This window comes from Dicentrarchus labrax, unplaced genomic scaffold, assembly GCF_905237075.1.
Source record: "Dicentrarchus labrax unplaced genomic scaffold, dlabrax2021, whole genome shotgun sequence".
Taxonomy (NCBI): domain Eukaryota; kingdom Metazoa; phylum Chordata; class Actinopteri; family Moronidae; genus Dicentrarchus; species Dicentrarchus labrax.
The window spans coordinates 4,263,030-4,286,235 of NW_026136721.1; the positions used below are offsets into that span (position 1 = coordinate 4,263,030).

At 39.6% G+C, this 23,206-nt stretch overlaps 2 protein-coding genes and 2 long non-coding RNA genes across 7 annotated transcripts in view; 1 reads left to right on the forward strand and 3 right to left on the reverse strand.

Annotated features, from left to right (window-relative positions):
- The window catches only part of LOC127355518 (uncharacterized), a 32,415-nt gene extending 10,773 nt beyond the window's left edge, over positions 1–21,642 (reverse strand). Inside the window, exon 1 of the long non-coding RNA XR_007881776.1 lies at positions 21,308–21,642. This is a non-coding gene — a long non-coding RNA (uncharacterized LOC127355518). The remainder of the gene's footprint in view (positions 1–21,307) is intronic.
- LOC127355472 (kin of IRRE-like protein 3) overlaps positions 1–23,206 on the reverse strand; it is a 413,394-nt gene that overhangs the window by 107,149 nt on the left and 283,039 nt on the right. The window lies entirely within an intron of this gene.
- LOC127355500 (transmembrane gamma-carboxyglutamic acid protein 3) lies at positions 1,590–14,054 on the reverse strand. Of its 3 annotated transcripts, none has more exons than XM_051386448.1 (4): positions 13,942–14,054; positions 8,252–8,298; positions 6,705–6,865; positions 1,590–6,196 (listed from the first exon to the last, which is right to left on the reverse strand). In XM_051386448.1, the coding sequence occupies exons 2-4, from the start codon at positions 8,259–8,261 to the stop codon at positions 5,648–5,650; spliced, it is 720 nt and encodes a 239-aa protein (XP_051242408.1). In that variant the 5' UTR covers positions 8,262–8,298; positions 13,942–14,054; the 3' UTR covers positions 1,590–5,647. The 3 variants fall into 3 exon arrangements, with proteins under 3 accessions (XP_051242408.1, XP_051242407.1, XP_051242410.1); XM_051386447.1 differs by lacking the exon at positions 13,942–14,054 and adding an exon at positions 12,180–12,255 and having other exon boundaries at positions 8,209–8,298; XM_051386450.1 differs by lacking the exon at positions 13,942–14,054 and adding an exon at positions 12,180–12,202.
- LOC127355524 (uncharacterized) lies at positions 12,532–14,461 on the forward strand. The gene is made up of 2 exons (XR_007881782.1): positions 12,532–13,561; positions 13,990–14,461. It is a non-coding gene; the product is annotated as an uncharacterized LOC127355524 (long non-coding RNA).

Below are 23,206 nucleotides of genomic sequence, written 5' to 3' on the forward strand. Positions count from 1 at the left end.
TATTAGGTCTTTGGTTGTTTTAACTTTCCTAATCCAGGATCAGAGAGTGAAGGCTCTGTGAATATAGCTTAAGTTCAGCTCTTCACAGTGCCCTTGTAAGAAGGTTAGGTTAGGTTAGGTTATCACACACTGCAATACAACCACAAAAACATTGGGCTGCAACCTATTTTAATTTTCATTCAACTAATCTGTTGATTGTTTTTAATGAATCACTTAGTCTGTAAAATGTCAGAAATTCATGGAAATGCCCATTGTTATTTCCTAGGGTGAAAGCCTAATCGCAAAGATATTCAGTTCATAAGGACATTGGACACTCCTAACATTATTTTTGTTTGTACAACTAATAAATAAATGTTTTTCTATTCTATTAATCTCTCCTCTAACACAGTCGCAACAATGTTAAAACATTCATAATGTTAGTGTTGACTGCAGGATTTGGATAGCATTTTGCTTAAAGCAGTGGCTCTTATTTGGACCACCCCCATGCATGGGACACCAGGGTTCAAGTTAGATGGAGCCAGTGGGAGCTGAGCTCCCATAAGAAGGATCTGAGCTCCCATGAAAGCAGTAAAATCATACCTGGGGGAGTTGCTAATACTGTACATTACCAAAAAAAAAAACATTATTTGAATCACAAATAATACATTATTACATTTAATGACTATTATTTGCTTTTGTATTGACTTCTTGCTTTCTTTTGGGTTTACAACTTGCAAAAAGTGATGCACCCTTCCACTAGTGGAGCACTACATAGGATAGGGTACTGTACACCTGCAGCAAACAGTGTGTAAAATAGGGTTAACACCTACTGTGTATTGTTATCAAAAAGGGCAGAATAGCATTTGCACTTGAGAGATGTTTTAAAGAGTTCGGTCTAGACTTGCTCTATTTGAAAAGTGTCCTGAGATAACTTCTGTTATGAATTGGCGCTATACAAATAAAATTGAATTGAATTGAATTGAATTGAATTGAATTGAATTGAGATGGGTCTCGATTGGCATATTTCAGGATATTGGGACTTTGTTGCAATATTGCAGGGCAGTTTCAGGTTGTTGATAACTATTTTAGAGACCCACACAAAGTTCAGATTAAAACTCGAACCCTGTGGGACACAGCTCTTTATTATGAAGCTACAAGCTGGTCACGGGTTGGATTATAGACACAAGATATCTATTTCTGCTGTCAAGAGTCCCAAAGTTATCACACATATTCTTTCTTGAATGCATCTAAAGTATCCTGCAGTGAAGTAAATTATACAGTGGTAGACATTCCAGAAGCACCATGATGCAAAGTTTTCCAAAAAAAACATGTTGTCTTGGGCTTGTGTGACAGTAAAGCAGCAGTGCAGGGGAGGATATAAAAACATGTGCTTCCTTCTTGGTGTACTAGAGCTGGTGAAGCTGTGGTCTGGCAAGACCTACACAGATGCTGTTTGTAAAGGTGGATGAAGTACAGAATTGCATCCACACAGCTTTGGCTGAAAAGTATCTGTGAGTTTGATAAAGGCCTATGTGAAAGTAGTACAAGAGAGTAGCACAATTATATTTCAATATTCAATACATCCATTTTGGTAGAAAGAAAATACAGAATAAAATCAATCATTTATTATTTTATTAACAGTGGATATGTCTTATTGGAATGTGGTAGAACAAAGGCCCGATCTCTAACAGTTGCAGGCAATAACTAATATGATAGAATACAAAAATAAGCCACTGGCGGAAAGCTATAAGTGCACCTTATCAGACGTGGTGAGGTAAAACTCTAATATGCAACAAAAATGTAAACCTAAAGTATTAACATGGAGACACTTTTCATTACTGGAACACAGACTGAATGTGTCACTTTTGGTGGATGTGCAGAGTAGCCTAAAGGGAATGGAACTGGTAACCATGGCAGTGGCTGTGGCAAACAGAGACAACTCCTCTTGCTGTAGAATATTATTTGTTTTACAGTGACACATATCCATTTTATCAGTTAATAATATGGTTCTAAAGCTGCACCAGGAGCATTTTACATTCTTGTGTAACAATGTAGTCAAACCATACTGCTTTGCATGTTTTATGAATGAATCACGTAAAGACTACTTTACATCATGACTGACCATTTTGCAAACCATGGTAGATGTTGTAGATTTTTTAATGTATTTTCTATATGGTATGTATTAAAGGACCAGTGTGTAGGATTTAGTGTCATCTAGCGGTGAAGTTGCAGCTCAATAGCTCACCTCAATTAAATCGTATTTGTATAGTGCCAATTCATAACTAAAGTTATCTCAGGACACTTTTCAAACAGAGCATGTCTAGACTGTACTCCTTCCCACCATGAGCCAGCACTTGGCAACAGCTGCAAGGAAAATCTCCATTTTAGGAGGCAGAAACCTTGAGCCTCTGGGTGGGAGGCCGTCTGCCTCACGTTCCTGTTTCAAGCATATAGGAGAAACTATGATGGAAACTAACTTCTAAGGTACCAAAAACACAACCAATTTCAGGTGATTATACACTAATGAAAACATATCTAAATTATTATATTATACACCATTTCTGCCAATAGAAATGTTACACACTGGACCTTTTAAGCATAATATTTTCAATTGATCTATATTGTAAAATGTATCTTCATGTACAAATACTGGTGGTGCTGCTGCAGCTGCTGGCAAGGATACCTGAGCCGATTGTAATTCTGTCAAATATACAGTTAATATAGGCAAAATAATACAGCAAGGTTTCTGCTCCTCCTCTCCATATTTGAAAAATCTCATTGATGTCTTACATCCTATTTATTTATCAAAGTGCACAGTGGGTCGGCAAAATGAGAATGTGCCAGGACTGGTGGTAGATAAAATGTCTTCCAGAAATGTTTTTAATAACATCTCTTATTTTTTTCACTGAATATAGGATGGAAAGTTTTGTGCTTTAAGATGTGTGCTGATTGACTTTTAAAAATCTGTTAACTGACTGCAAATTGTGTAAGCCATATAGTTTGTGCATGAGTTTTTTGTCAAGGTTATCATGGCATGGTAACAGTTTAAAACCAAAATATGAAGAATCTGATGATTTGAAAATTAACTGACCAGACCACCAGACTGTGGCAGAAAACCCAACATTGGAAATATACATAAACAAAATCTAAAACTGTACAGCTTGAATATGAAAATGGCCAGCAAAAATGTAAAGTACACATATCTTTGAAGTTTACCCAGTGCAGCATTACATAATGTCATTTCTCCAGTGAGGGAGAGACTGCATCTCCACACTTAATAACGCAAGTTATTATTGTTATTTACAATTATTTACTTTGACTGTATCTGGTGTCCACACAACTATACTGCTGCACTAATCGCACCGTGTAAAATATAACAACTAAAGGTTGTGATATAATAGTAGGACTGAAGCAAGAACAGTTCAATCCACTCTGCAACTGTAATATCAGTGCTATACTGAGTCACTGGGATTGTACTGTTCGGCCAAGTTCACACCGCAGGCCTTAGTGGTCAATTCTGAGTTATTGCTCAAATCTGATATTTTTTGTTTGGCTGTTTACATTATTTGTTAAATGTGGCCCATAACAGATTCCAGTGTGAACAGGTTACGGTCCTGAAGTGACCTGCACAACGAATGTAGATCAAGAGTGACATAAAAGTCGCACAGACTCTGATAAGACTATTCACACTGAGGTTGCATTGCAAAAAATCAACCTGTATCTGATTTGTACCACATATGAAAGTGGCCTGAATCAGAATTGAAAAGAATAGATTCCATTTGATTTGTGCTGTTCACACTGTCATGAAAAAAACTGATCTGAGTCACATATGGGCAAAGAAATCAGATTTGGGTCGCTTGTGCCTGGGGTGTGAATGTCTTTGAATGTGTATGTGTTTATCTATTCATATACAGTACATGCATTCAAATACACATTGTACATATACATAATTGTGATTGTGCATGTGTGAATGTATATGTTTGTGCGTATTTGGATCATCTTGGTAGAGAATTACGTCTTCTCTTGATTTGCCCCTGAAAACGGGGTCATATATGCTTGTCCTAAGTTTTGCAGCAGTTCTACTTGTCCTGCATTTCATGGCACTACCAGAAAAGTCACATCAAGAGAAGCATATGAAGGTTTTGGCATTGGCAATAAAATTATATTGATTCTTCTCGTTGTGTCAGACTGCCTCCTAGGTCCACTTAGTTTAATACTCCTGTTCGGCTTTAGAGGGCAGAAAGATGTATTTATGCTTGCATCGCAACTACTGATTTCATTATAAATGATTCTATGGACCAACAGTCCAACAACCCCAAAATATTCAATTTACAACCATATAAAACGTCCTCAAAAAAAATTTTAAAGTTGGAAATGTTTAGCAGTTTTGCTTAACAAATGACTAAAATGACCTTATTCATAAATTGATTAAAGTAAGTATAGTAAATGTTTTGTTGATTAGCTAATCACCTAATCGTTTGAGCAATAGGTTTACTAACCCAGACCAACAAATACACAAGAATTGGGAATTTTGGATAGAAAAATTACTGGTTTTAACGTATTAATACCAAGCCCCCAGCATAAACTGCAGTGGGAGACTGGCCTGAACACAGTAGATATCAGTTTGGTCCACAAGTAGATGGTAAGACTAGTAGTCAAGTAGCACATATGGTAAGTTTTAAGACAAGGTACATTTGGCAGTAAATAAACATGCCTCTGTATGGTACAGTGCTGAGGAAATTAAGACCTTGGTGACCTCATGAGAATCAGTCCTGAAGCACTAAACAGAGTAGAGTACTTGGCAACAGTCTTCTGTCCCCTCTGTCAACACCGTAAGGCCATGGCCCACACCCGTTTATTCCAGAGGCATTTTCTCAGCAACCTGTCCTGTCTGAGGTCCATTACAGCTAAATGACATCACATGAGGGGAATCTGTCTGGTTGGAGGACTTAGTGAAAAGGAACAATAAATGCAGGGATTTGCTCTTACAGTAAGTGAGCAGCTGGTGTGTGAAGGTGGTCTGAAAACAATAATAGAGATACAGTCACTAGCGTAAGTATTAGGAAGTCTTGTTCGCAGTTGAATTATCTAAAGTCGAACACAGATTTAGCATAAAAGATAACCCTGAGCCCAACTGGCTGTTGATTATGGGTCTTTCCTTTAAAGTTTAGATGTTCTAAGTGCTTTTTAATCACGCCTACATACGTGCTTCACTTTTAACTCTAACTGTGAAAACCAAACTTGTAAATGACCTAAAACAACAAGAAAGCATGAGATCATTCAACTAAACAATAACTTTGGCTCAGTCCCAATACTTCCACTTTGCGTATGTAGATACAGTTTAAAGAGTCATACTGTAGTGTATGTACACTGACAGAGAGGACGCTCAGTTGGAAAGGATACCTTACAGTCACAGTGACACTGTGCACTGAGAGCTGCCTGCTTTTCTAGTCTGTGGATTAGTGAGTCCTGCTTTCCAAATCCTCTCCTCGCACCTTGTTGTACATTTAGTCCCCGCTATGGCTGCAGCAGGGACAAAGTCTGCAATTCAAAGTTTGCCAAAATAAAATGAAGACCAGAGAAAAGCAACTGCTTTTTTGCCAGCCTTGACCTCTTTCAGATACACTGGGGGTGCAATAGCCATGGCAGCATTATTTTTGTCTCTGTTTCATTTCTCCTTTATGATCTCCTCATATTTGGGTGGAGGGTCACTGTATGAAGGTGCTGTGGTCTCATCACCACTGCTCTCCAGCTGTCCCGTCACCTCTTCATAAGATGGAGGTGGCGTGGCACCGGACAGCCGTGAGGCCACTGATAGGGAGGAGTCCTGAACATAGAGGGCATGAGTGTTCTGCTGGTGGAGGGCATGGGAGTCAGACTGGGAACCTCCTCTCTCAGCACCACTCACTACCACAGTTGGACGTGGGCTGGACTCCTGGTGCGAGCCTTCATTGTGCACCGCAGTTTCCCGATGAACCAGAATGCGTGGCAAGGTGCGGGTGCTGCGGTTGTTGGCCAAGTAGCGGTTCTGGGTGTAGGCTGGCCGCCGGCGAGTGGCCTTCTGAAGCTGGCACCTCCAAAGGAGGAAGAGGCCGATGATGATAAGCAGGGCCACACCCAGCAGAGGAACCACCATGTAGACGGTGTCGGCACGCTCAGAGCGACCCTCACTGTTGCTGCTCACTGTGTAGACGCTGCGAGTTTTCCAAAACTCCATCTGGGAAGCACAAATTAAACATTATATATTTTTGTACCTTGGGTTCATATTGAGCTGTTTGCTTAATTAGACTTCAACTGAAACTGACACTAAACAGGGTAGGGAGAGAAGTGTGATACTGATCTGCTGATATGTATACATGGATTTTACAGCAACCACAGGTGTGTTTAGTAGAGTTGTTCCATTCTGGCATTGGTGCCGGAACATTCCTCTGTGTCTGTGCACCAATCAGATATCACATTTATTAGACCCAAAATGGGACTGCAACTTCCCAACAGCCATCTTTTCCCCCAGGATTGCAAAGTCAAGACCCGCTCTACTATGACTCTGACAAAAGGTTTAACCTCAGCCAGGCCATACAACTATAGCGTTCATACAGGGTTAATAGTACATACTTATACAACTAAGTTATAGTGCTATTACATAGCTACTGTTTCTACTCCTAGTCAATGCAGTACTCCCACAGTTGATGGAGTTGGTGAACACGCCTGCCTGTACGATATCTCACCGTTCTCTCTTTGTTTTCAAACACTTCATTGGCCTCTTCAAAACTGCAGCTCTCTTCACCACACTCCCTCTCAATGTTCCCCTGTCTCAACTCCTCCAAGAAGCCATTGGCTCGGGGGAAACGCTTCAGGACGGAGTGAGCATCCTTACCATCGAGGAATGCTGCAACACAGAAAAGAAACCAAATGGTAAATGGACCTGTACTTGTATAGCGCCTTTCTAGTCTTCCGACCACTCAAAGCACTTTTACACTACATGCCACATTCACCCTTTTACACACATTCACTCAGTGATGGCAAAGCCCATCCAACAGAAACTAACTAACTGGTCATGTTTAGCTGTGTCCGATGTGTTTTCAGTGTTTTTACTATTTGATGCTGTTTTCGCTGCTTCTATGATTTGTCTTTGAGTATTCAGAAAAGCGCTTACAAATAAAATGCATTATTATTAACTAATTCATACACATTCACACACCAATCGGGAGCAATTCAGGGTTCAGTATCTTGCTCAAGGATGCTTCGACATGTGGCAGGAGGAGCTGGGGATCAAACCAACAACCTTCCGATTAGTGGACAACCCACTCTGCCTCTGAGCCACAGCCATCCATATTTGGCTTACCCAACAGTCTACTGGCCTAGAAATGTAAGTGGGTGTACGTTGGCATGTGTCTGTGTTAGTAGGTGTGTATGTATGCTTGTAGGTGTGTGCGCTCAGAGGACATTTTGTTGTTTAACGTAAGGGGGAGAGCGATGACTTCCAACAAGGCAGAGGAGCTACCTTGGTGGGGAGTTCCAGTTTTTTAACTTTGACCTTGGTTGCCACTGGCCTATCAAAGCGAAACAATGATTTCCAAGATATTTGGTAATTTTAATTAATTTCCAGTTGTTTCCATGACTAGATAACTAGTCTCTAAATTTCCAGGTTTTCCAGGACGCATGGGAACCCATTGTAAATCAGCCCAATTTCAGCACAGAAATACAGAATTCTAACTGTTAACACTGGACTTAACCAGGACAAACATGTTATAAGCCAGCACAGGGAAATATCATGAAACACAATACTGCCATTTATAATCAAAAAAGGTAAACGTGTCGATTTATCATTGTGCTGATTTTTTTAAATATATATTTTTTTTTTTTCAGATTTTATTACCTTTAATGAATAGTGACCAATGGTCGCTGCAGCAAGGACTCAGCCTTGTTACATGGAACGGCAGCTCTACCAGGTGAGCTACCAGGGCGCCCCATCATCATGTAGATTTTATATTAGATTCTACTGAATCGGAATTGAGGCAGAAGAGACTTGGTAAATCTGGTCCAGAAATAGGTGGTAAGTCAGAAGGTGACAGCTATTTGTGCTTTCTGGAATGACCAGATCCAAAACCTGCTCCCATTGAGGGATACACACAGAAGAGCTTCTTCTGTTGGCAAAAGGCAGCCAGCCATCGGAAGATTGATGGATGACTATAGCTTGCTGTGTGTGTGTATGTTTGAGGAGAGGTTGACCTTTGTTTTTGAGACGACAGATGTGTGTGCGTCTTGTGCTCACCAGCGGCCATGCTCCTGCGCTGCTACTCACACTGACAGACCCCAGACCTGCAAGGAGACAACAGCACAGCATTAGATAATATGACAGACACAATCATTTCACAAGGATGGATCACTGTCTAGCAGCTCAATGCTTAATTTCTGTGCTCCTACCTGACATGTTTCAAGAGACATATTTCACCATCTCAACTTGGATACAGCAATGATTGATTTCCTGGCATCTGATCAACCTAACTGATGGCCTAGAAATATTAGCTGTTAAGTGTAATATCTGTTATTTAGACAATACTAACAGCCAAAACTTCAACCTTTCTGAAAAAAGCATTCGGGGTAATCTGAGTACACAACTCAGCAAGATATTGTTTTATTTACAACCTGTGTATGATTTTTGTATTTTTTTTCATTTGGTCATGACTTGTTTTCTTTTATTATTTGATGACCAAAACTATATTATTGTAAACTTAAGTAATTTATTAGCTTCAGCTTTCAGAGGATGCTAAAATACAAATGTTTAAAGCTCCCAGTGGCTTTACGGAGCTCATAGTTCCAAATCAAAAGCCTGAGGAAGACCTCTTGACTGTAAAGATGTAAGATCAACTCTAGTTTTAGTCCTGACCAGCTGTAAATGAATATTCCACTCATCTTATTTAAATTCCACAGTTATTCTTAGTGTATGAATATATGGACAGGTAAGGTAAGGTAAAAGGTCCGTGTATGTTTTGGTCATTGGATTTTCCTTTCAGAAACGGGTATTAAAAAACTGAAAACGAGTGGTTATTTGATTTTCGTTTTAAAATACAAAAATGAAAATTGAAATACAAGGCGTTTTTCTTCTTCATGGTCAGAAAGGGATGAGCGAAATTAAAAAAATGATTCGATTTTCATTTTCTATTTCATATAACAAAAAATAAAATCACTAGAAAACAAACAGAAAAAAGGCCTGTTTTTTCATATTCTGAGACCGGATGTTGTCATTTACAGGACGGTGCTGTGGAGAAGAAACAGTAGGCTAGTAGACTGCGGTCAATCCAGCCGTGAGTCCGATCTCCGTGGTCAAATCAGCCGCACTTAAATTTAGAGTGTACAAGTATTCTCAGCATTATGGTAAATGCGGAGAAACAGCGTATTTACTTCCGGTTTTCAAAATAAAGGTATTTAGAGCTGTAAGCTATAATTAAAATATGTTACATTAAAGTGTTGTGCCCCTGATGAATAAAAAAACACTTTATATCAAGTATCTTTACTGCACCAGTGTGGAGAAATACCAAAATAAAAGTCCATATTTGTATCTCCAAGTGGTATTTTCATATATTTGAGCTACTGTAAAAACACTGCTCAATAATTCCTGGCTATGGATGATATATTTGACTTCTACACATCTAAGACTACAAGTATACTTAATATCAAGCATTTTTACTGTACCAATGTGGAGAAATTGAAGAATAAAAGTCCCATATTTATATTTCCAGATTCCATATTTTCTTATATTTGAGCTAAACATAAGGGGAACCAGAAGACCTGGGTTCACAAAGTTCTTCAAAGATGAAAAGAGTTAGGAGAATCCAACACTCTGCTACAAGAGTTTTTTGAAGTCATCTGAAGGTAAATTTTATTCATATTTTGTAGGCCTGTAGCGATGCGTCGGCGTCAAAAATACGCCAACGTCAAATTTTTGTGTCGACGCTTTGCCACAGCTCCACACACACACACACACACACACACACACACACACACACACGTGAGAGACCAAAACATTGCAGAATGGAGGACGAAACAGCAACCTCCTCACAGAATTCCCAATGAAAGCCCCAATAAAAGAAAAAGTCCTAAAAAAACAGCTCGCCCGGAATACTTCAGATTTAGTCTCAAACGTAAAGGTGTCGTTATTTGCGCTCTTTGCTGTTGTGCTGGTGTGGTATGCCAACTCCATTTGGCAATGTGGGAGCATCTGTGGCGGAGGCGCCCTGTTGTCGCTCATGGAGGAGACGGTGGCAGGTGGGTGCTGCCGTTGGCTGGGTTGGTTTCATGTTTGTGTGGTGTGTTGGTGGCTAATGTTAACGTTGGCTAGCTACTGGCGTCTAGACAGCTGTGCGGCTGCAGAACACATCTATCTATAGTAGCTAACGTTGGCAGGAGTGGACCTTGGCTGCTGGCCTGCCGCGGGCGGGCTGCGCGGGGGGCTGGGGTGGTTGGCTGGCGCCACCGGGGTGCGTGGAGCTCGGGCTGCGCGGCGCGCTGCACGGGCATGAGATTGATTTGGCCAGCGTCGGTGGTTGCTTGTTGTTGTCTCCATCGCGAGTGGCAAAGGGGTGCCTCCGTTTCAGAGAGAGAGCTAAGATGCGTTGGTTAGCCTAGCACCACCAAAGTGCACAGCTGCTAGATCTAGCTAACGGTAGCAAGAAGATTGCAGTAGCTTTTAACGTTATCTGTCTAACGTTAGCTAACTCACGTTAATTGTCCAATTAGTCGTTAGATTAGTCGTGTAATCGATAAAATAATCGCCCGATTAATCGTTTAATAAATAATCGTTTACCCCCAGCCCTAATATTTTGGTTTAAAAAAAAAAGGAAATAACATCAGTACATACCTGTCACAGTTCAAAAGAGAAAAAAAAATATGAATATGTTTTCATTTTTATCTAGAGAGGGAGCGGGTCGCCATATTGAACTGTCATGTTTCTACAGTAGCCCAGAACAGACAAACCAAACACTGACTCTAGACAGGGGCGTTTGGGTTTTTCCTTTGTGCTTAGAAAGGGGAGGGTGAAGCGAGGGAGTTGCTATCTGCAATTACATCTCAAGATGCCAATAATCCTACACAATGGCCCTTTAAGTTTCTGTAGTTGGCCCGTTGCACATGCCACTTGAATCGACTTGCAAGTTTCCAGGTTACGGTGACAGCTGGGTTAAATTGTATGTAGAAACTCTGTGTATGATCATTATTCATAAAGATTGAAAGTTTGCGATTATTCCTTATTGTAAACAAATAATTCCTTGGAGAAACAAAAAACTGGGGGTGCCGGGAATTTGCTTTGAAATACAGGTAAATCCCAGGAAATATTGGCAGCTGTTTTAAAAGAACCAAATCAACTTCACAGACCCCATCAGCACTAAAGACCCTTTAGCAGTATGTTTCAGCTAAAATTATGTTCTATACCATAGTCTTGTTCATCAAATCACTCTGAAAGTGTTCCCACTGATATTGTTCGACTACGTCATCGTTGTTATAGTTGTGGCGTGGACTCCACTTTAGTTAGAAAGATTTTTAGAACTCTATCTATAGTTATTGTTATAGTTATCTTTCTTGGTGTGGACAGCCCTTACCTCTCCATCATTGACTGCCAGTGTATTGTTTCTTGAAATGTACCAGATGTATGTCATGACTGATGACATGTAGCGCTACCACTGGCAAAGGGTGGTGATTGACTTAAATCAAGGGATATGATTAGGGCTGTCACAATAATTACATTATTGGCTTATCGCACCACCATAAATCCACTTCAGCATCATGCCTGCAAGTAGAGAAACTGGCACACAATGGCCTACTTTGGTGAGAAGAAGAAGTGAGTTTCATCACTTCTCAAGTAGGTTTCAAGACTCTGCCAGTGGATTTACATATCATACAACAGTCTCGCATGTATAACCACAACCAGCGACTCATGCGGTGGGCCTTGGTCGTGCAAGATTGCAACCTGGATGTACGTCATAAGAAAGGATCTGAAAATGTGTTAGCTGATGCTCTATCAAGAGTATAAAAATAGTCTTAGTTGTAAGGTGGTGGTTTTGTTACAAACTTATGGTTTGCATCTTAAGGGGAGGGGTGTTACGGCCACCTCCATTATCTGGAGATGTGTAGCTGTGTTGTGCAGCTGTGTCATGTTAAGCAGGATGTGTGATCCCTTGCCGAGGATTGGCTGGCGCGAGACCTGCCTACTTCCTGGTTCCAGCCGGTGATCTGATTGGTGCGGCGTCTGGCAATCCCTCCAATCATCTACCGCCTAGGTAGGGGTAACTGACACACACCGGACACCTGTAGATTGATTTTATGTTAGACACACTAGGTTTTAGAGGGTGCTGCTTACTTTGTATTTTTGATTATTGATGACGGGTCAGAGTTTTGTTTAATTTGATTTTGAAGTAGTCAGTGGCTATCTCTCATTTTGGAGAGACCTCTTTAAGCAATTTTACCAAAAACATTCTGGTTCATGTTGCTTCCCTCTCCCCCACGAGCCGGGTCTTAACAGTAGTCTACACTAGTTAAATGTAATTAATGGATTATAACATGTAATAACATCAGCTCTAGTCTTATAATTTGGGATTCATCCCTTCTTGAATTATTTTCCGATGATCAAGAAGACTTTAGGACTTTATTTTAGCAAAGTTATGATTACAGATAACGAATTATATATTGGGTAAAGAGAAGAGATGTAACATGGTCTGTCTTGCACAAATCTACTTCAAACTGATTTGAAAGGTGTTTTTTACTTACAGATCCTCCTGTAATGCAGTTTTCAGGTTATGTGGTCTTTTTTAGTTCTGTAAGACATGCTTGTAAGGGGTGGGAGATCTGGCTAAGAAATAATATCACATTTCACCAATTGCAAGTCTGTATTTGACGACCTGGGATGGAGATTCAACAATCAGCAATCTTTCTTGGCTCTGATTGATTGTTTTTATTCAAGCCTGGTGGATTCTTGCAAATGCAATTGGGAGCACTGGGAGTAGACAGAGGAACCTGATTTTTTTAAGGTTAATTTGAAAAAAGTTACCTACTGCAGCTTTAAAGATACTTTCAGAATTGTGATTCAAACCAGTTTAATTTGTCATAGTAAACAGAAGCCAAAAGATAACATCATCATAAAATAACACGGACATGAACTTACTCACTGTGGATACTTCACAATCAGATGGTCCACCCTTACATGCTTGTATGTCATATTTTCTTTGCTCCTTTTTGGTTTATTATCATCACGGTTAGGATATTGTTTTCAGTAACTGACTGAGCACAAATTTGGTCTGCCTGACACGTTTCACCTGGGAAACAGACTTTAAGTTAATGCATGCCTCTACTCTCTGAAATGTTACATGCAGATGGCCCCCATTTAGCTGTACCTCTGGCAAATATAGGCTACTATAAATATAGATGGAAAGAGATGAAGAGATGGAGAGGGATGGGGTGGGGGGTTTCCATAGCAACAGAGATGGGGGAGGCTTTGAATCCAGACCAACTTGAATAATTAGGATACAGGGAGATGACCGCTTTAAATGGAATAGTTTGTAGGGATGGATATTTGACAGACACCAGCCCACAGGTACAACACCACACACACACACACACACACACACACACACACACACACACAATGCTATTCATCAAGTAGCATCCTGTTTCTGCAACTGAAAGCCAACATATGTAGCCCTAATATGTAGTTAAATAATAAACCTTCATCTTGAACCCAAAACACACGCATGTATTGGACAGATAGAAACAGGCTTCTGAAGCTCTCAGCGCCTTCTCGTGCTTCTATAACTACATATAAAAAATAATTATCAAGACTCATGTTGACTTTAAGTAATTTTTTTCCAACGACACATTATGTCTCATTTCATCATAAGCTAAAACTCCAGGTTCGTAACGACTCAGTCCCCTCTCTACCTTGTATAAGAGAGGGATATAAAACATCTTTCTTACCTTCATTCCGCCTGATAAAAGCCTTTTTCCTTCCATCTCCGACTCCAGGGAACTCCCACACTAGTCACTAAAGTGACCGTGATTGACGTATCGGGGAACCAATGGAAGAGGTGGAGTCCCTGCGTTTGGTCAATCACAGCCCTGACAATCATCGAGTGACGCAGAGGAAGGGGGCGGGGAAAGTTCTACTGAGAAGCAAAGAAAGAGAAGAATGAGAGAACGGCGCGAGCTGCTCGAGCTTGAGGTCGGGGATGTCTGAACGGGCACCAGGGTTTCCCAAAGGTTTATATTCGCCTCCGCGTGAAACGTTACCATGGATCTGTGGCAGATTCCCCGTCTCTGGACAGACTCTTTCCGCCTGGAATGTGTGTACCATAAAATTCCACAAAGCCACACCTTGGTCCGGAATACTCAGCTTCCCGACATTCTCAGTGCGGGTCCGACCACGCGCTCACGTGGTTGGAATGTAGAAAAATAAATAAATAATTACAGTGAAAATAAAATCATTCTTTGACGCTTTGATACTTTGTTTTATTATTACTTGATAACATAGTACATTATAGCAGTGGTTCCCAATTAGCCATGTTGTTGTTAATGCCTTATAATAACTGTAGTTTATCAGTTGTTCTCTACTATGAACCCAAATAGTGAACACAATAATGGCAGTTTGTGCAACTTTGTATATAGTTCTCCTGTCTGCATTATATACTTTTGTATTTTTAACGATCATATATTGTTGGGACCAGGAAGCAGAGCTGCTGTCTTACACATTTCTCTGCGCTTTCTTTAGAACAGTCAACCACCCAAAACCCCATAGAGACTGTGTCTGTCCCCCGACCACCTAAATCATTTAAATAAAAACAAGAGGAATTAAACATAAAAACCTAATAAAAATTAAAACTAACTCCTCAGTAGCACAAAATAAGAGAATGAAATGTGGGCTGTTAAACATATCTGTACAACTATCTAATCATATCTAAACAACAGCTTTAGAGGTAAAGCTGTTCTTGTTACTGAATTAATATCAGATTATGACATTGATTTACTTTGTCTTACTGAGACCTGGTTGTACCACGAGGAGTATGTTAGCCTAAATTAATCCACCCCCAAGTCATATTAATCACATTCCTAGAGGCACCAAGCGTTTTAATGGACCCTAAACCTAAACTAAATTATAATTAATTTGAAAGCCTTTTTCTTAGTCTTTCTCACCCGACCTGGAAAACATTCTTGTCGCCTAGTGCTTGCTCATGGTGGTACTGTTGGGTCTCTGTAAATAATGTTTTAAAGAGTTCGGTCTAGACCTGCTCTATTTGAAAAGTGTCCTGAGATAACTTCTGTTATGAATTGGCGCTATACAAATAAAATTGAATTGAATTGAAATTGAATAGATGTCTATCTGACAGTGCTGTAGCTAAATTTAAGGAGGAGATTCCTTCAGTGTTTAATTTAATGCCATGTCTGAATTTAACAGTCCTATAACAACTTTAGTCCCTCCCAAATTGATCATCTTGTTAATAGTGCTGCAGGCTCACTGCGAACAACATTAGATTTTATTGCCCCTATAAAAAGGAAAATATTAAAACATAGGAGACTAGCACCGTGGTACAACCACCAAACCCGCCAGTTAAAGCAAGAAGCGCGAAAATCTGAAAGGAAATGGCGCTCTTCCAAATTATTAGAATATTGTTCAATTTGGCAAGATAGCCTTAAAACCTATAGAAAGGCCCTCTGTAATTCCAGAGGAGCCTATTATTCAGCACTAATAGAAAATAAAAACAACCCCAGGTTCCTCTTCAGCACTGTAGCCAGGCTGACAGAGAGTCACAGCTCTATTGAGCCACATATCCCCATAACCTCAAGTAGCAACGACTTTATGAGCTTCTTTTATAATAAAATGATTACTATTGGAGACAAAATTAATAACCAAATGCCCTCAACGGGTATTGTCTCTCCAAGTTCAGGAACTTTAACTAATGTTAAATCAGATATATATTTAGACTGTTTTTCTGCTATCAATCTTCATCAGTTAACCTCAATAATTTCTACATCGAAGCCAGTCTATTAGACCCGATCCCAACTAGGCTGCTTAAAGAAGTCGTACCCTTAATTGGCACTTCTTTACTTGATATGATCAATCTTTCTTTATTGTCAGGATATGTACCACAGTCCTTTAAAGTAGCTAAACTCGAAATTTTTGTACTTGGCCCCAAAAACCTCAGAGACTCACTGTCTAAAGATGTAGTTACTCAAGTCTAGATGGTATTACCTTGGCCTCTAGCACCACTGTCAAGAATCTTGGAGTTATCTTTGATCAGGATATGTCCTTTAATTCCCACAAAAAGCAGACCTCCAGGACTGCCCTTTTTCTTTTCTTTTTTTCGAGAGTTCAGAAGGGCTGAGCGCTCCTGACCGCGTTTCAAACAAATGAATTAATTATGCTTAAAACCCATTAATTTCAAACTAACTTTTGAGAAATTTATTACAAATAATTATGACACCGGCACAGATCACTCTTGAGACCTTTTTGATGAGTGACTAGATCAAACCGGCAAGAGAACCGGAGGAAATCCAGCATGGGAGAACCCGGTAAAGACGAACCGAAATCAGGAGGAGCAGCTGCGAGGCAAACCACCACAAGTATGAATACTAGACTTGACGAGATGGGCGCGAAATTGGACAAAATACTGGAGAGTAACACTTCAACGAAACAACTGTTGGACACTATGTTACTGAGAGTAAACTCGCTGACCGGAAAAACTCATGACAATGAAGTCGACATAGAAGCGCAGAAAACGCGAGTCACTGAACTGGAAAAGAAATTAGACCTCTGCGCTCGTGGGGCCGGTGTGGTGCACGCCCAGCGCTGTGGACCAATAACAACCCAATATGGGTTTGGGGTTGCCCCGGAGCGCTGGGTAGGCGCCCCATGGGCTGGGTAGCTCCTGTCCGGCATTAGGGGTGTGGGTAAACATCTCTCTCTCTTTCTGCCTTTTAACAGGCAGTTTTTCCTTGCCCTTGTCGCCAAGTGCTTGCTCATGATGGTAATGTTGGGTCTCTGTAAATAATGTTATAAAGAGTTCGGTCTAGACCTACTCTATTTGAAGAGTCCTGAGATAACTTCTGTTATGAATTGGCGCTATACAAATAAAATTCAATTCAATTCAATTCAAATTCAATTCAAAATTGGCTGCATTGGCATGAAAGTTTAAAAAAAAAAAAAAAACAATATTGCCAAAGCAAAGCATCAAAATACAATTCAATAAGTCGAAATAATCAGATAATACACAATATGAAAGATATATACATTATGAAAATTATATTAGTTATATACAGTGTGTGTGTGTGTGTGTGTGTCTGTGTGTCTGTGTGTGCGTGTGCCTCGATCACTCACTGTCCCTCAGGTTGTGGCATGTTAATACATACTGGGCAGCAAGGTGTGCCCGTTCTCCTCCTCCGAGGAGTATTTTTAATTTGGAGAGGTCGTTCAGCTCTTTGAAATCTGGTACCAAAGAGCTGAACTTGTTCAAATACATTTTTCTCGTATCATTTAATTTTGTGCATTGTAGGAGAAAGTGCATCTCTGTCTCAACCTCACCTGTCAACTGTCTGTTTTCTCCTAACTGACATAGGGGACTCTTTTCTGGGCTCAGCTCTTGGGTTTGGAGGGCTTTGGAGTGGAGGGTGTCTCTGGGGCTGGATTTCAGGTGGTTAAAAAAGTTGAGCGTTCTCTTCTGAATGTTAATTATCAGTGGGTATCTGCCTAATTCTGCTCTACATGCATTTGTTGGTGTGTTTCTGTGTACGTCTAAAATATATCTGCAGAATTCTGCATGTAGAGATTCTGTTGGTGTTTGTCCCAACGGGTAAAGCTCTGATGACTGAGTGGACCCCATACTTCACTATCGTATTATAAAATGTTCTCTTAATTGCATATAGAGCTCTTCAAGCTTTTTCTTTTAGTGCATTCACTGCCATGTTGAAACTCCCTGATGCTGTTATGGTTATACCAAGGTAGGTATAACTCATGCTGTGTTCAATGACATGATTATTGATGGTAAATTGGTGTTTGTTCTCATGACACCTGGGGCGTTTTTGAAAGATCATGACATTGGTTTTCTTCATGTTTACTGCCAGGGCCCAGTTCTGACAGTACTTTTCTACTACGTCCAGCTGTAGCTGTAGTCCTTGTTCAGTAGGAGGCAGTAGAACAAGGTCATCAGCATAAAACAGAGACTTCATCTCTCTATTTAGGAGGGAGAGGCCCGGAGCAGCGCATTTATCTAACTCAACAGCCAGTTCATTTATATACACATTAAATAAAGTCAGACTTAGATTGCAACCCTGCCGAACGCTTCTTCTCTGGGGGAAGAAATCAGTTAGTTTGTCTCCAATTTTAACAGCACACGTTTTCCAAATACATTGATTTAACCAGATCATACATTTTGCCACCTATACCACAGTTTAAAAGTCTGTAATAGAGCCCTTCATGCCAAATAGAGTCGAAAGCTTTCTTGAAATCAATAAAGCAGGTGAATACTTTTCCATTCTTAGTTTGTTGTACATGTTTGTTGATTAAAGTGTGAAGGGTATATACATGGTCGGTGGTGCGGTGTTTTGGGAGGAAGCCAATCTGACTTTTACTTAAGATTAACTGTTCCTCAAGGAAATCTATTATTCTTGTATTAAGAATACAACAGAATAGTTTACCTAGACAGCTGCTGACACAGATGCCACGGTAGTTATTAGGGTCTGATTTGTCCCCACTCTTATGAATGGGGGAAATGAGCCCTTTGCACCAGATGTTGGGAAAACATCCTGCCTGTAGTATAACATTGAACAAATGTAACACTGCACCCTGCATTTCTGGGGTGCTGCTTTTGAGCATTTCGTTTCTAAAAACAGCACCCCAGAAATGCAGGGTGCTCTCTCTGCCTCTGTCTCTCTCCTCTCTTCTCAATCTAATTGCTTCTATCTTCCTAATTCTCTCCTTCCCCCCTTTGTTTTGTTTTTGTTTTTGAATTTCTAACAGAGATAGTGACTTAAGTATTTGTCACTTATATAAATGAAAAAAAAAAATCTCAGTAGTAATATTGAAGTCATGTTTATTTTTTATTTTTCTTTGTTTCTGCTAATATTATTGTTTGTATTTATATTATTACAAGTACTATTAGTATGATTGTAATGATGAGTATGATGTAATCATGACTGTTATGTAATCATGACCTCATCCCAATTTATGTTAACCATGTGAGGGGCTGGAAGAAACTAGCAAAATCACATGTATGATCAGCAGAAAGAATGTTGTTGGGGGGGGGGTGAATGAATGAATGAAAGAAAAGTGACTGAGTCTCTATGTAGGAGTGAGTGAGGGTCAGTATATATAAAAACCATTGTTTGTACGCCAAAGTGAGTAGGGGTTATAGCTCTAGCAAAGCATATGGTCTTATATGGGAAAACCAGGGGGTTAATGGTTGTTTGTCTGTGTGTGTGGTTGGAGGGTCATGTAAGTGTGTTTTATGCCTTAGCTTTCCTTAAGTATAGCTGGAGTGATCTCGTCGGGTTCTTCTTTGAGGCTTCCTTGGACTACGCCATAGATTATGGCTATTAAAACGGAAAGCTCCATGAAAACCCTTCCTAACACATTTCAAATAGCAACTTGGAATGTAAATGGTTTACAGGAAGGTACAAAAAAAGTAAAAGTAATGCAACATTTGCAGAAGCTGTCCGCCGACATTGTCTTAATGCAGGAGCTCCACTTTAAACCTGGGCAAATTGAACAACTCAAGAGGCATTGGATGGGTGAAGCATTTGAAGCTGCATTTACTTCTAGAAGCAGAGGTGTAGGAATATTAATTAACAAGAGGATACCCTTTAAGTTGATTTCACAACATGCAGACGACCACGGTCGGTTTTTAATAGTTAAATGTAAATTGTTTGGGGAACTTTATACAATTATTAATAATAATAAACCTCCTAATTCGGATATGTCTTTTTTAAGTAAAATCCAAACAGTATTAAATAGCTCTCCAACAAGAGTGATAATTTTTGGGGGAGACTTAAACAATATTTTTTGCTCTCAGGATAGCTCTACAAAAAATACGAAAATTAACCCACCTAAAAGACTTTTGAGGTTCTTATTAGATAATGAATTACAGGACATTTGGAGAACATTACAACCAAAAACAAGAGACTATACATATTTTTTAACACCCTCAAAACAGCTATAGCCAAATCGACTACTTATTTATCTCCAGACTAGACCTGGATAGAATAGTATCAAGTAATATAAATTAAATTATAATATCAGATCACGCAATAGTAGTATGTAGTATGTCGCCCAGACAAAATCTACACCATAGAATTTGGAGAATGAATAGGAAACATTTAACAGATACAGAATTTCTAAAACATATTAAAAACCACATTGATTTATTTATTCAAACTAATGTTAATGTTGGGAACCCTGAAAATAGACCGGAAATTGGTATAATATGGGACACATTTATCTTTGATCAGGATTTGTCATTTAACTCCCACATAAAGCAGACCTCTAGGACTGCCTTCTTTCATTTACGTAATATTAGAAAAATTAGACACATCCTATCACAGACAGATGCAGAAAAACTAATCCATGCATTTGTTACTTCAAGGCTGGATTACTGCAACTCTTTATTATCAGGTTGCCCCAATAAGTCCATTAAAACGCTCCAATTAATTCAGAACGCTGCAGCACGAGTACTGACAGGAACTAGAAAAAGAGATCACATCTCTCCTGTACTAGCTTCTCTGCATTGGCTCCCTGCAAAATGTAGAATAGAATTTAAAATCCTCCTCCTCACCTATAAAGCTCTTAATGGTCAGGCCCCTTCATATCTTGAAGAGCTCATAGTACCCTATTACCCCTCTAGAACACTACGTTCTCTGAATGCTGGGCTACTTGTGGTTCCTATAGTCTCTAAAAGTAGAACAGGAGCCAGAGCCTTCAGTTACCAAGCTCCTCTCCTGTGGAACCAGCTTCCATTTGTGGTTCGGGAGGCAGACACCCTCACCACATTCAAGAGTAGGCTTAAGACATTCCTCTTTGATAAAGCTTATAGTTAGGGATGGTTCAGGACTCACCTGATCCAGCCTTAGTTATGCTGATATAGGCCTAGACTATCGGGGGATTTCCCATGGTGCACTGAGCTCCTCCCTTCCTCTCTCTTTCTGCACTCATTCATGTCCCATTAATGCATGTTACTAACTTCACTTCTTCCCCGGAGTTCTTGTGCTTTCTCGTCTCGCAGGTTCTTATCGATCCTGGTGGAGCCTCCTGCCATGGTCCTGCTAGATTGCCATTGCTAATACTGTTGTTGCTGTGCACCTGTCTGTCTGTCTGTCTGTCTCTCTCTCTCTCTCTCTCTCTCTCTCTCTCTCTCTCTCTCTCTCTCTCTCTCTCTCTCTCTCACCCCAACTGGTCGAGACAGACGACCACCCACCTAGAGCCGGAGGATCTGTCCTAGGTTTCTGCCTTTTAACAGGCAGTTTTTCCTTGCCCTTGTCGCTAAGTGCTTGCTCATGGTGGTACTGTTGGGTCTCTGTAATTAATGTTTTAAAGAGTTCGGTCTAGACCTGCTCTATTTGAAAAGTGTCCTGAGATAACTTCTGTTATGAATTGGCGCTATACAAATAAAATTGAATTGAATTGAATTGAATTGAATTTAAAGCATATATAAGGGGAATAATGCTATGATTCACAGCTAAAAAGAAAGCAGAAATAGATAAGGAAATAGATAAATTGACTGAATAAATAAATAGACTACAGAAACAACATAAAAGTCAAGCTAGTAGTACTGTGTTGACAGAAATTCAAGAAAGTAAATTAAATCTGGATAATTTGTTACTACAAAAAGCTAAGGACTGCCTTTTTTTATTTACGTAATATTACAAAAATTAGACACATCCTGTCACAGACGGATGCAGAAAAAATAGTCCATGCATTTGTTACTTCTAGGCTGGATTACTGCAACTCTTTATTATCAGGCTGACCCAATAAATCCATTAAGACACTCCAATTAATTCAGAACGCTGCAGCACGAGTACTGACAGGAACTAGGAAAATAAATCATATTTCTCCTGTACTAGCTTCTCTGCACTGGCTCCCTGTAAAATTCAGAATAGAATTTAAAATCCTCCTCCTCACCTACAAAGCTCTTCATGGTCAGGCCCCTTCATAGAGAGAGCTCATAGTACCCTATTACCCCACTAGAACACTACGTTCTCTGAATGCTGGGCTACTTGTGGTTCCTATAGTTTCTAAAAGTTGTTAAAAAATTGTTTTACGCCCCCAGTGCAATATATAACTAACATTGTAAAAGTTAATTAGACCTAATTACCCTTCATTTCAGTTGGTCATTGCTGTATGAGTTTTATCTTGTGTGGAGGACATCGGGAAGTAACTATAAATGTCGGTATTGGAGAAATGGCCCGTTTCTTATCCCTATATGAGTATGTGGTAGATGTACACATTGCTCTCATGATAATTATAATCAACCCAGATTACATTTAAAAAGAAAGAGTAATTAGATTATTATAATTATAATTACATTACACTGTCAGTGGTTACTTGATGACATATTTGATTATATGGCCATTTTAAAAATAATGAAACTTTTTGATTAGCTGAGTTTAGGTGCTCTGTTTCTCTTCATGTGCCACTCCAAATTATAAAAACGTATATGCCTGTTCTATAATTATAATGTATTTGCCTTTGATGCTGGCATTTATGCATATATATATATGAAAGAATGGAAATAATAGTCTAAGTACATTCTCAATGTATTCTGTGCTTGTCAAAATTTCCAAATAAAATAATAAAAATAAAATAATAATAACAATAATGAAACTTGTTTTATGATAACCAATTAATTTTTGAGATCAGAGCGGGCACACAGCCTCTTATTGGTCGAACAGTCAGAAAAACAGCCTCTGAATGGTTGACAGACCAAACTCAAGGTACCATGGGATTGCTGGCTACCAACCATGCTAGCAACATAACATTCTATAAAATGCTGTTACTAGCCAGTATTGAGTAGATTAAGTTAATATCTAACTGTAGTGACGGTTTTCTTTTGATATTCAAAAAAAGTGTTTTCACTTGGAGGCAACAGGTTGTCAATAAATAAAATCAGTTGTACCAACTGAATGTATTTTGGATGTTGCTACCCAAGTTACAACTGCATACTGACATCACCATCACCATGACTAAGGCACATCCTGTGAC